This window comes from Heterodontus francisci, chromosome 11 (assembly GCF_036365525.1).
Source record: "Heterodontus francisci isolate sHetFra1 chromosome 11, sHetFra1.hap1, whole genome shotgun sequence".
NCBI classification, from domain to species: domain Eukaryota; kingdom Metazoa; phylum Chordata; class Chondrichthyes; order Heterodontiformes; family Heterodontidae; genus Heterodontus; species Heterodontus francisci.
In genome coordinates, this window is record NC_090381.1 from 44,501,836 (window position 1) to 44,515,483 (window position 13,648).

At 43.3% G+C, this 13,648-nt stretch overlaps 1 protein-coding gene across 4 annotated transcripts in view; it reads left to right on the forward strand.

Annotated features, from left to right (window-relative positions):
• Positions 1-11,085, forward strand: part of LOC137375230 (ubiquitin carboxyl-terminal hydrolase 47-like) — a 113,572-nt gene extending 102,487 nt beyond the window's left edge. For all 4 annotated transcript variants that reach the window (XM_068042081.1, XM_068042078.1, XM_068042079.1 and 1 more), the window contains 3 exons: positions 6,077-6,096; positions 7,500-7,545; positions 8,734-11,085. In XM_068042081.1, the coding sequence (XP_067898182.1) occupies positions 6,077-6,096; positions 7,500-7,545; positions 8,734-8,919 (252 nt within the window). In that variant the 3' untranslated portion in view covers positions 8,920-11,085. The remainder of the gene's footprint in view (positions 1-6,076; positions 6,097-7,499; positions 7,546-8,733) is intronic.
• Positions 11,086-13,648: the final 2,563 nt, after the last annotated feature.

The following is a 13,648-nucleotide window of genomic DNA, read 5'->3' on the forward strand; positions in this document are numbered from 1 at the left end:
GACCTGTTAAGGCACAAGTGAAAGATGCAAGGCTGGATTGCATTTATTTTAATGCAAAGAGTCTTACTAATAAGGCAGGTGAATTAAGGGCATTAATTAGCATATGGGATTATGATATTATTGCTATCACAAAGACATGGTTGAGGGAGGGGCAGGACTGGCAACTCAATATTCCAGGGTATAGAATCTTCAGGCGTGACAGGGGAGGGGATAAAAGAGGAGGTGGTATTGCACTGTTGATCAAGGAGTCAATTACTGCAGTAAGGAGGGATGATATCTTAGAAGGTTCTTCAAATGAGGCCATATGGATTGAACTTAAAAAGGGGGCAATCACTTGGCTGGGCGTGCACTACAGGCCTCCAGGGAGAGATAGAGGAGCAGATATGTAGGCAAATCTCAGAGAGATGTAAAAATAATAGGGTAATAATAGCAGGGGATTTCAACTTCCCCAATATTAACTGCGATAGTCTTAGTGCAAAAGGCTTAAAGGGAGCAGAATTCTTAAAATGCATACAGGAGAGCTTTTTGAGCCAGTACGTAGAAAGTCCTATGAGAAGGGGCAGTACTGGACCTAATCCGAGGGAATGAAGCTGGACAGGTGGTAGAAGTGTCAGTGGGGGAGCATTTTGGAGATAGTGACCATAACTCTGTAAGATTTAAGGTAGTTATGGAAATGGACAAAGACGGGCCGGAAATAAAGGTACTGAATTGGGAAAAGGCTGATTTCAATTTGATAAAACAGGATCAGGCCAAAGTGGACTGGGAGCAGCTATTTGTAGGAAAGTCTACACCAATGGGAGTCATTCAAAGAGGAAATAGTGAGGGTTCAGAGCCAACATGGAACCGTTAAGGTGAAGGGTAGGACCAACAAGTCCAGGGAAACCTGGATGTCAAGGGATATAGAGTATTGGATCCGGAAAAAAAAGGATGCTTATGGCAGATTCGGAGCACTGAAAACAGCGGAGGCACTGGTGGAGTATAGAAAGTGTAGGGGCGGTTCTTAAAAAAGAAATTAGGAAAGCGAAGAGGGGACATAAAAAAACATTGGCAGGCCAGATAAAGGAAAATCCAAAGGCGTTTTATAAGTATATTAAGGGCAAGAGGATAACCAGGGAAACAGTAGGGCCCATTAAGGACCAAAGTGGCAATCTGTTTGTGGAGCCGGAGGACATAGGTGAGGTTTTAAATGATTACTTTTCATCTGTGTTCACTATGGAGAAGGACGACGTAGGTAGAGATCAGGGAGGGGGCTTGCAATATACTTGAACATATTAATATTGAAAGGCAGGAGGTATGAGCAGTATTAGTGGTCTTAAAAGTGGATAGATCCCCAGACCCAGATGAGATGTATCCCAAGCTGTTATGTGAGGCAAGGGAGGAGATAGCAGGGGCTCTGACACAAATTTTCAGAACCTCTATGGCCACAGGAGAGGTGCCAGAAGACTGGAGGACAGCAAATGTGGTACCATTATTCAAGAAGGATAGCAGGGATAAACCAGGTAATTACAGGCCGGTGAGTCTAACATCAGTGGTTGGGAAACTATTGGAAAAAATTCTGAGGGACAGGATTAATCTCCACTTGGAGAGGCAGGGATTAATCAGGGATAGTCAGCACGGCTTTGTCAGGGGGAGATCGTGTCTAACTAACTTGATTGAATTTTTCGTGGAGGTGACTAGATGTGCAGATGAGGGCAAAGCAGTTGATTTAGTCTACATGGACTTTAGTAAGGCTTTTGATAAGATCCCGCATGGGAGATTGGTTAAGAAGGTAAGAGCCCATGGGATCCAGGGCAATTTTGCAAATTGGATCCAAAATTAGCTGAGTGGCAGGAGGCAGAGGGTGATGGTCGAGGGTTATTTTTGTGAGTGGAAGCCTGTGGTGTACCACAGGGATTGGTGCTGGGACCCTTGCTGTTTGTAGTGTACATTAATGATTTAGACGTGAATATAGGAGGTATGATAAGTAAGTTCGCAGATGACACGAAAATTGGTGGTGTTGTAAATAGTGAGGAGGAAAGCCTTAGATTACGACGATATAGAGGGCGGAGCAGTGGCAAATGGAATTTAATCCTGAGAAGTGTGAGGTGATGCATTTTGGGAGGACTAACAAGGCAAGGGAATATACAATGGATTGTAGGACCCTAGGAAGTACAAAAGGTCAGAGGGACCTTGGTGTATTTGTCCATAGATCACTGAAGGCAGCAGCACAGGTAGATAAGGTGGTTAGGAAGGCATATGGGATATTTGCCTTTATGGGCCAAAGCATAGAATATAAGAGCAGGGAGGTTATGATGGAGCTGTGTAAAATGCTAGTTAGGCCACAGCTGGAGTACTGTGTACAATTCTGGTCACCACACTATAGCAAGGATCTGATTGCACTGGAGAGGGTGCAGAGGAGATTCACCAGGATGTTGCCTGGGCTGGAGCATTTCAGCTATGAAGAGAGACCGAAAAGGCTAGGGTTGTTTTCCTTGGAGCAGAGAAGGCTGAGGGGAGACATGATTGAGGTATACAAAATTACGAGGGGCATTGATAGGTTGCATAGGAGGAAACTTTTTCCCTTAGTAGAGAGGTCAATAACCAGGAGGCATAGATTTAAGGTAAAGGGAAGGAGGTTTAGAGGGGACTTGAGGAAAGATTTTTTCACCCAGAGGGTGGTTGGAATCTGGATCGCACTGCCTGAACAACATTTAAGAAGTATTTAGATGAGCACTTGAAACATTGTAACATACAAGGCTACGGGCCAAGTGCTGGAAAATGGGACTAGAATATTTAGGTGCTTGATGGCCGGCACAGGTGGCAGGACTATATCTCCAACACAGAAGTCCTTGAAGCGGCCAACACCCCCAGCTTATACACACTACTGAGTCAGCGGCGCTTGAGATGGCTTGGCCATGTGAGCCGCATGGAAGATGGCAGGATCCCCAAAGACACATTGTACAGTGAGCTCGCCACTGGTATCAGACCCACCGGCCGTCCATGTCTCCGTTATAAAGACGTCTGCAAACGCGACATGAAATCGTGTGACATTGATCACAAGTCGTGGGAGTCAGTTGCCAGCATTCGCCAGAGCTGGCGGGCAGCCATAAAGACAGGGCTAAATTGTGGCGAGTCGAAGAGACTTAGTAGTTGGCAGGAAAAAAGACAGAGGCGCAAGGGGAGAGCCAACTGTGCAACAGCCCCAACAAACAAATTTCTCTGCAGCACCTGTGGAAGAGCCTGTCACTCCAGAATTGGCCTTTATAGCCACTCCAGGCGCTGCTTCACAAACCACTGACCACCTCCAGGCGCGTATCCATTGTCTCTCGAGATAAGGAGGCCCAAAAGAAAGAAAGATGGCCGGCACAGACATGATGGGCCGAAGGGCCTGTTTCTGTGCCGTATAACTCTATGACTCTATGACTCATAGGGAACATGAAGAAGAAAGTTACTTCAAAAATAGAGCAGGTGTATCAGTTGAATGAAAGTAGATGATTTGATGACATAAGGTGATTAATTGTAGCTGAATAATCAGGTAATTTTAAGTACCGCTGGCCTGTGCTCACCGCTACGAAGCCCAAGTCATTTTGAGTTATTGGCCTCTTACATTGCTTCGAGCAACAAATGGGTCCTGTGGTGAGGTCAAACAATTTTGGGAGGGTGACAATCGTCCACTGCCACACTGCTAACCAGCAACCAGAGCCTGTGAAGGGGAAGGCAAACCCAGGCCTTCAGATGGCAAGCAGTAGCCCAGAATGTTTTGTTCCTCCTGGACCTGAAAAATTTTTCTTTAACTTCCCTCAGCCATTTCCAGATTGACCTCCAGCAGTTCCTTTAAGGACCATTGGCTAGGCCTCGCATTGCTTCCTACAGATTGGTGGAGTGTGTGTGGTGCATGCTCCATCCATTAGTATGGGGGTGGCCAAAGTGGCAGTGTCATTAGGTGGTAAGTGATCTGACACCATTTTCTGGATGCTTCCACCACATTTCCACCAGGCAGAAGGAGTTAAGATTGACCCTATTTTTTCTTACAGTGAGTTAAAACACTCAGGTGAAATCGGCCTTTTATTGTGATGGAACACTCTTTCAGGGTGGGAGTGGTATCTTAGTATTGAGAGTGGAAAGAGCAGTTTTTTAGAAATGGGAATGGTGTCCACAAGAAACTGTCGTTTTTTTGGTGGATTACTGCCATAAATGTGGCAGGAGTCTTTTTTCATTCATTCATAGGATGTGAGCATCACTGGCAAGGCCAGCATTTGTTGCCCATTCTTAATTGCCCTTGAAAAGGCGATGGTCAACCGCCTTCTTGAACCGCTCCAGTCCATGTGGTGTAGGTACATCCACAGTGCTGCTGTTAGGAAGGGAATTCCAGGATTTTGACCCAGTGACAGTGAAGGAATGGGATATAGTTCCAAGTCAGGATGGTGTGTGAATTGGAGGAGAATTGGTGGTGGTCCCATACATCTGCTGCCCTTGTCCTTCTAGGTGCTAGAAGTCGCAGGTGTGGAAGTTGCTGTTGAAGGAGGCATGGTGAGTTGCTGCAGTGCATCTTGTTGATCATACACACAGCTGCCACTGTGGTTGGGCGAGTGAATGTTCAAGGTGGTAGATGGGGTGCCCTGACTTGTGCCTTATAGTTGGTGGGCAGATTTTGGGAGTCAGGAAGTGAGTTACTCCCTGCAGAATATATTGCAACAGCTGCAAACACAGCTGGGAATCAGATATACAAATTTAAAACTGGAATGTGAGAGTTGCAGGCAATCAAGGTAGAGCTGTCATCATGTCCATTTCACAACTATCAAGTGACTGAAGGTACTTAACTGGCATAAATAGCAAATACTTTATAAACTTTGTTCATTCAGCTGTGGAGTGTAGTGTTTAAGTGAAATGGCCACCTCATGTTTTATGAAGTTTTTTTTAACAGACCAGAATATAAAGCACCTGTTCGATCACTTGACTAAAATATATTGTGTCCCAGATATACCTACAAACCCTATTCTAATTTAACTCTTATTCGCAGCTTGACCCTTATCCAACTTTGTTCGCAGCCATAACTTAACCCAACTCCTGCTGAAATCTCACAGTCTCAAATCAATAGACATACATTTGCAATTCTGCTGTTCTTATACGAGGAGAATGGGCATACATGGACAATGAGTGTGTTAGATTTTTGAAATATAAATGAAAGAGATCAAATATGCACTGAAATAAATGAACTTATGCCTTATTATCCATAAATTCATTCATTTCAATGCGTTAATACTTTATTTGTCACGTTTTTAAAATGTTGTGTATATCAAGTTGAAGCTGTTTATGCGCTCAGTATCAGCATCAAGAACTGCCTATTCAGGTATAGTGCAACTAGATGCAGAGTAAAGCAATGTCTACACAGGTAAAGCTATTTCCTGCATTTTCTGTTTTTATTAAAGCAATTTCTTTACTGCCTCAACAACATGTCTCAACACCAACCTCAGAAAAACAACTTGTTTTGTACCAGCAGTATGACATTTATTTTAATATCCCACGCCAGCCATTCTGTGGCTTCAATAGCTGAGATTGTCAAGTAGTTTCAAATTAGGAACAACTTTGTGCTGAAGGCCTAGCTATCTATTAACTGGATAAACACTATCCAAACTCATTTCACGTAGCAACCTTATAAGCAGCAGACAGAAAGATTGTTTACCTCACCAATAGGGGCTGGCTTAAGTCTGGTTTCAAAGGTCAATGTCTAACTCAGTAAATTGTCCACACCAACAGGTCAGTTTTTTTTTTAAAGATAACAACTACATTTTAACTTCATTGATTTGATAATGTTCTTCACCTTCATGTCCGGAGTGACTAATGTTTTTGCATTGCGTGCTTTAGGTTGAGCATTTGAGCTACCAGGATTGATGATGTACTAGGGCTCTCAGCAGAGTTGCGTCAATAAGGGAGACCCCCATACCCGCACTAAATCTATTTTTGATTATTTTTCAATAAGTACTACAGTAATTGTGTTGATGCATCCAATTCTTCAGTTCCTGTAATATAATTTTGTTTTTGTTTCCCTTTTCATGGCTCCTGTGAATGTTCATTTATCATGATTCTCTATAAAAAGATAAAGCAAGTCTCTATGAGGTAAAGATTAAATTTATTTAATATCTGATCCAAAATACGAGCATATGTTTTAGTTGACATAGTATTGTACAAGTAACTTTTGAAATAAATTGCTTAAACTTTTATGGGGCTAAATCGAGTAGCTCCCAAAATCAGGTGCGAAGATTGTGATGTACAATTAACCTGTGCCCATTCAAAATGAAGCAGGCAGGACACAAGCTTCATGCTGTCTGCCAATTATAATTTTGTGGCATGTAGCCCAGCGCTGATTTGCTATACACCTCAGCAAGGAGTCCAAGTTTGTGCAAGACTAGCACCAATTAAAGTTAGCCTGCACGGCCTAAACTCAGCTTGCACCACTTAAAGGGGAAGTGCACTCTGGCTGCAGCAGGGGGTGAAACTTCTTAAGGAAGAGTGGAAAACCAGGAGAAAGGTACAGAAATAGAGCAACAGGCCAAAGAGTGCATCCCAAAATTCTCAGATGCTGTGCTTGAGGCCCTGGTGCAACACATGGACAGGAGGAGAGAGGTCCTTTTCCCTCAGGTGGCCAGGAGGCCTTCTAGACGAGTACAGAGAGGGCAGTGAGAGCAGGTAGTTGTAGCAGTCAATGCCAGCAATTAAGCCACGAGAACCTGTATGCAGGCTGAAAGACGTTTAGTGACCTCACACAAGTGGTCAAAGTCAGGGAATGCATCCTCACATTTCGTCTCCTACCAAATGCACCACCAGCCTTATACACTGCTCCATTAACCACAGCCCTTGCACTCACCTTTCTCATGTGCAGAACTACTTCCTGAAAACTTTACCAACTGTTACCAACTCTTCCAAACACCCAGTACTTCCACAAGCTCAGCAAGGTTCAAGAGAAAGTAATAAGTTGTTGATGTTCCCTTTGAATTGCGCTGGTGGGGAGTCCTTCATGCTGCTGAAAGAAGATTCAACTGTGTTTGTTTAAGAGAGGGCATTAACTAGAGCAGCAAGGCCAAACATGGCAGGTCAGGTGTCAAATCAACATTCAACTCTGACTGACGTCATGATCTGCCGACTCTGCATACTTCTGCGGCACACACATCACATCCATGCTGACGTCCTCACCAGGATGTCGGGTGAAAGCAGTGTGGACACAATTTTTCTGCTAAACTGGTACAAGTAGCATCTAAACTATCAGCGCTATGGAACTCAATTTTGTGGCCAGAATCTTGTGCATTAGGTATTTCGGGCAGACATTACTCATGATGTGATCAAGTGTAGGAGAGATTTTAAAATATATAAGTTAACTTGGAAAAATTAGGTAGATAGGCCAAGAAGTGAAAAATTGCAGAACTAAATATGGACAATGTAAATTCATGCATACTCGTACAAGTCATGAGACACCTTTCTTTCTGTTCTATCCTTTTTAAATTAAATTGTTTATTATTTTGCAGATCCAAAACAGTCTACATGATTATGTACAGAAGGAAAGGCAGTGAGGTATGGTGATTTGTATAATTCAAATTAGTAATTGTTTTATCTCAGCAAATGATTCATTTACAAAATGCTACCCTTGCACTGTACTTACGAGCTAAAGTTTAAATTAGTTTGCATTTTGTAATATCAAATCATTCCTGCTCTCATATCCACATTCTGAAGAAACATAACTTGTTCCAGGAGGTCTCCATCCAGAATGAACCCTGCACTGAACCTTTTCACAATCAAAATGCATGTTCAATATAACCCCACTATCAGCATCCTGGGGATCACCATTGGCCAAAACTGAACTGGAGCAGCCACATAAATACTGTGGCTACAAGAGCACTTCAGAGACTGGGAATTCTGTGGCGAGCAACCCACCTCCTGACTCCCCAAAAACCTGTCCACCATCTACAAAGCACAACTCAGCACTGTGCTGTAATACTCTCCACTTGCCTGGATGGGTGCAGCTCCAAGAACACTCAGGAAGCTTGATACTATCAAGGACAAAGCAGCCTCTTGATTGGCACCCCATCCACAAACATTCACTCCGTCCACAATTGACGCACAGTGGCAGCAATGTGTACCATCTACAAGATGTACTGCAGCAATTCATCACATCTCCTTCGACAGCACCTTCCAAACCTTAATTCGATACAAGCTGCATTAGGATGCTTGTTTGGGGTAGGCAGCTTGTGGTTAAGCTTAAATAAGATGTGAGCCCCAAAACAGCTCTGGCCTTTTCACTGCTGGAATGGGTGGACAGTTAGGGCACTCCACCAGCTGGCCACTGTAAAGTTACATTTATCACAATAGTTGGGAAATTTAGGTTTCAGCACATTCACACAATAGGGGTAAGCGGATCTGCTGCCCGTGAAACACTCCGTCCAATTTTATTCTCATTAACTTGAGTAGAAAGGGAAATTCAGCAGAATGCATAATAGCCAGCCAATCCACTGCCACCAATTGCCCCACCCCGACCCCCTGCCCCCACCAGAATTAAATTAGCTCCAATGACTGTTCATCCAATGATTTCAACATTAGTTCTAGATTTTGGTCTGTAGTTTCCTGTGATGCAGAAGCTGGGCATGCCACAGTGTGTGAATCAGCTCACGTGATTTTTTATTGAAATGTTTTGCCTGTAAACTGGATTTAAATGCTAGAAATATTCACTCAGGAATCATTTTTTTGTTGCCTTTATCCCTTTAGGTGCTCCCGAGGATAGTTTATTCCAATGATTGGCATGGAACTCCTGAAATGAGTTTAAAGCAGAGCATGTCCTTTATGAAGCACAGAACTGATACTCCTGACAATCATACCCATGTTGAAAGCAACCAAGGACCACAGAAGCAAAACTGCACAGTTGTCCAGCCATATTGTGGAACCACTGTGTGATAGCATATCCAGGCTAGGGGTTGAAATAAAATGTTGTACATGCCTTGTGCATGGTTGCTGTTATATTTCAATTTTAGATAAGTTACAGTTGCACCCATGAGTAAACATGTTGATATCTGCTGATAACTACCTACTTTCAGTGCTTTAATAATATCCATTAAAATATCCTGCAGAGGCACAGCTGTTCATGCATTAGGAAGGGATTTCTATGGGACGTTGATAGCAAGGCCTTGCAGTTCAAGAACTACTTTCAAAGGAACATATTACTCAGATGAAATGACCTTGTTTTTATTAGAAACAAACAACTGGTGAAGTTTTAGTTTATTTTGATTTATTTTGATTCTATAATTGTAATTCATGCTGCTTATACTTTTTCTTAAATGTTCTTTAAGACAAAACATAATTACCTATGTAGCACAATCAGTGATCAGAAGCAACCGTACAATAAATTTGTAGTAATGCCAATTATGTGAGGATGACAATAGCTTCTCAAATTTGTGCTTAGTTTGTCCAGTTTACCATTTTTTTAAAACTGGAATTTGAATGTAATAAAGGTTCAAAAATGAAGACCAACTGCCAGTAAAGAATTTCAGTGCTATTTAGTGCTGTAATAGAAGTATTACTCTATGCAAAAACCTAACCTGCACACATTTAACAACTCCCCAGTAGAAGCAATGCTGTAGCAGTTTTGATCCTGTGCCTTGAAATCGACCCAATTTACACTTTGTGATAGAATGCATAGCAGGGGTAATGACAGATAGATATTTGTGCATAGTTCTTTTGAGGTGATGACTTTCAGCCTGAAAATTCACAGGGTTATCTAAGTACTGGGATGCACCTGCTGGAAACCTCCACTGCTAATCCCAGCTGAGTATATAGAGTCAGGCACATCCTCCCAACTCAAAGGCACACCTCAAGTGAGCAGGAAATGGGGCACTGGGAAGCTATTCACAGGCATAATAAATTAAATTACAAGCTAAAAAGTACTCTTTAAACCTATTCATAGATTTAAATTGGTTTCAAGTTTCAGTCCTTGCTTAATCTTTCCTAGATGTTAATAATTTGCATTTATACCATACCCTTTAGTTAATAAAAGTTCCCAAGACCTTTTACAGCAGAAGTGATGGGCACCAAGCAGGATGTAAGTATGGGAGAAGCTGAGCAGGTATGGCTTAAGAGGGAGGCCTTCAGTAGGCTTTTGAAGGACAGTGACTTGGTCGGGTGAAAAGATACTGGGAGAGAATTCAGAGTGTAGGGACGTGGTGACTGCTGGGTTTGAATATGAATGGGAGAGATAGCAGGTGGGAACAAAAAATAGACCATGTGTATGTTGGACTATGGGATCGGGAAAGATCATGGGGGTGAGGTGTTGCATTGGTCTTGGAGAAATTTGAGGATGAAGATGTCCTGCAGCAAGTCTTACAATCTTTGCTCACAAATGATGATGATGATTCATCTCCAATTTATACAGCTTGTGGGTTCTTGTGGTAAAGTCTGATTTTAAGGAGGAATGTTTACCCATTAACAGGACATTGGATGTCAGATTGCCCTGAGGGCTGCCATTTCCATGATATCCTTTGGGTCTCTTTGCAGGGTCTAATGGATGCGACTTGCATCAAGCTTTGTCTTGGCATTGTGGATCACCTTTTGCTACTTTTGCCTGTCACAAACACCATGCTCCCCCATGTCTATTGAGATGCCACATTTTTCTAGATTGTTCTTTAGACAAAGCTCATATGAAATTCTGCTGACCATATCCTAACTCACACCAAATCCTGTTCACCCATCACCTCTGTGCACACTGACGTACATTAGTTTCAGGTTCAGCAACACTCAATTTTAAAATTCTCAACCTTGTTTTCAAATCCTTCCATGGCCCCTCCCTTCCCTACCCCTATGGCCTTCTCCAGCCATCTCTGTGCTCCTCCAATTCTGGCCTCTAGCATGTCCCCAGCTTTAATTGGTCCACTACTGGTGGCCATGTTTTCATCTGCCTAGGCTCTAAGCTCTGGAATTCCCTCTCTAAACCTCACCAGCTCTCTAGCTCTCTTTCCTCCTTTAAAATGCCCCTTAATATCACCTTATGTGGCTTGATGCAAATTTTGTTTGATAACACTCCTGTGGAGCATTTTAGAACATTTTAGTGCATTAAAGGTGCTTTATGCATGTAGATTGTTGTTATTTCTTCTGAACTGACCATGACATGAGTTTTTACCAAGCTTCAGCTCACTGTAGAATACCATTTTAAATATCTGGGATCAGGTATTTGGACTCAGTGAGCAGATCACCTTAACTATATCTTTACTATCATTGTTTCGATGTCCAGTTTGCTCTTCTGAGGATCTCAGTCCTTGGGGCAACATCAAATTTTCATGATCTTTCTGAGGCAACCTAGGTGGAAATGATTGGATTTTCTGATGTAATGGCTGTAAATGCTACAGCTATAGCACAGATACAGTGAGAAAATGAAAGGCTCGCATTTATACAGCAACTCAGAATGTCTCAAAGCACTTTACAGCAAACTAAGTACTTTTGAAATGTGGTCACTGTTGTAATATAGGGCATGCCTCTGTCATTTGTTTTTATTTATTCATGGGATGTAAGCATCGCTGGCTAGGCCAGCATTTATTGCCCATCTCTAATTGCCCTTGAGAAGGTGGTGGTGAGCTGCTTTCTTGAACCGCTGCAGTCCATGTGGGGTAGGTACACCCACAGTGCTACACATAGCAAGATCCAGAAGTGTGGTGGAGGACACAATCCTCAGTCCCTTGTGTGGTGGCACAGTGGCGCAGTGGTTAGCATTGCAACCTCACAACTCCAGCAACCCAGGTTCAGTTCTGGGTACTGCCTGTGTGGAGTTTGCAAGTTCTCCCTGTGACCGCGTGGGTTTCTGCTGGGTGCTCCGGTTTCCTCCCACAGCCAAAGACTTGCAGGTTGATAGGTAAATTGGCCATTGTAAATCGCCCCTAGTGTAGGTAGGTGGTAGGAGAATTGAGGGAAGGTGGGGATGTGGTAGGGAATATTGGATTAATGTAGGATTAGTATAAATGGGTGGTTAATGGTTGGCACAGACTCGGTGGGCCGAAGGGCCTGTTTCAGTGCTGTATCTCTCTATGACTATGACTCCTGTCTCGCCATCCATATTGAACAGCTGCCCTGGGCCCCTGCAAGCTCCAGTGTCTCCTCCTCAGCCACCTGCAGAGGCTGAGGATCTGGGATGCCTCTGCCAGTCCTCAAGATCTTTCTGGTCTTATGGGCCCATATGCCCTGCAAGTAGAAAGAGGGACATAGTAAGACTTCGCAGGAGGATCAACAGAGCAGTTATGCTAGTGGCAGCCCCTTGTTCCCTGTTGCAATCTCCAAAATGGGGCTGAGCTGTGAAAGAAGGTGATGTGTTACTGAGATGCAGCCATGCATCTGGCAGGACGTGGTGATGCGTGAACCCTCCTGCCAGCACCTTTGTGGTCACTGCCTCCCCATGTCGCACTCCCTCCTGCGTAGCCGTGGGCAAACACCAAAATGGCGAAAGGTCATTGACTTTTATTTTGACACTGAACCAGTTCTGGGTGGGGGGAGGTGATCCTGTGGTTGCTGACCTCCTTTGCAATATCCATCCAGGCAGGAAGATCTCAACTTGCCATCCTTTGGAAACAGGACCTCCTGCCTTTCCACTGCAGCCTGGAAGAAAATCTCCAGGGAGGCTTTGCTAAGCCGTAGGCCACCTGGTGCCTTGTACAGACATGGTGCCAGGTCAGTTCCACTATGTGCCAGCAGTTGTAAGTCCTGATGTTGCAACAGCACTTTTGAAGGGTCCAGCAGCACTACAGCTTCACTGGCTCACTGAAAGGCAGCAATACAAACAAGGCTGGCAGAGCTTTCACTATGGCAGCAGCATATGCTTTGGAGTCATCTCATGCCACAATCACCAGCTCCGAACCCACCTCTGTTGTGCAATTGGACAGGCCCCGTGTCTCAATTATGGTGAGTGGCAGCCCTCCATGTGATCACAGTTGGCACATGTGACATGTGGCTATGACACCTGCTTCCGGGTCTGCTGCCGGAACCCGCAACAGGATCACAAAATTCAGGCCCATAGAGTTATCTAGTTGAAAACATCCCAAATCATATAAAGACAGATTCAGCACCAAGGGAATCTAGTACTGAAACACTTCCAGTTGATTCAGTAATACAGAAGGGACAATAAATGGTCAAGTTTCTCCCATCATCTTTTCAAGATGTTGATTCATGTATGGGGTGCTGGTTAATGTGTAGCATTCTTATACTACCTCAGCCAAGTGGCTATGCTTAATATGCAAAGTCTACACATAGACTACCAGCAGGTTGTTCAAACATGTGGAACATCTCAGATGAAACCAATTCTATCATCACCAAATATTCAGACAGTTTTACTTTCCAGTGGGGTTTACTGGAAATCAAACAGATAGGAAAACCTCATCTCACTGTGCTATTCCCTGCCTGAGGGTCAGTTGTACCACATTTATGACTTACTTCACTGAGATCCACTAACTTTGCATAGAACAGGAATTGACGCAGTGGCTTTGCTGGTTTGGTATAACGTTGTGCAACTCATTAATTCATAAAAGAAGTTAAAATTCAAATATAATTGGTGACAACAGTATTGTATTTGCAATATATGAATACATTGCAAGCAATATAGTATTCTGGTATATTTCTGTTGAAGTTATGCAATGGAAATTTGATGGGTTCT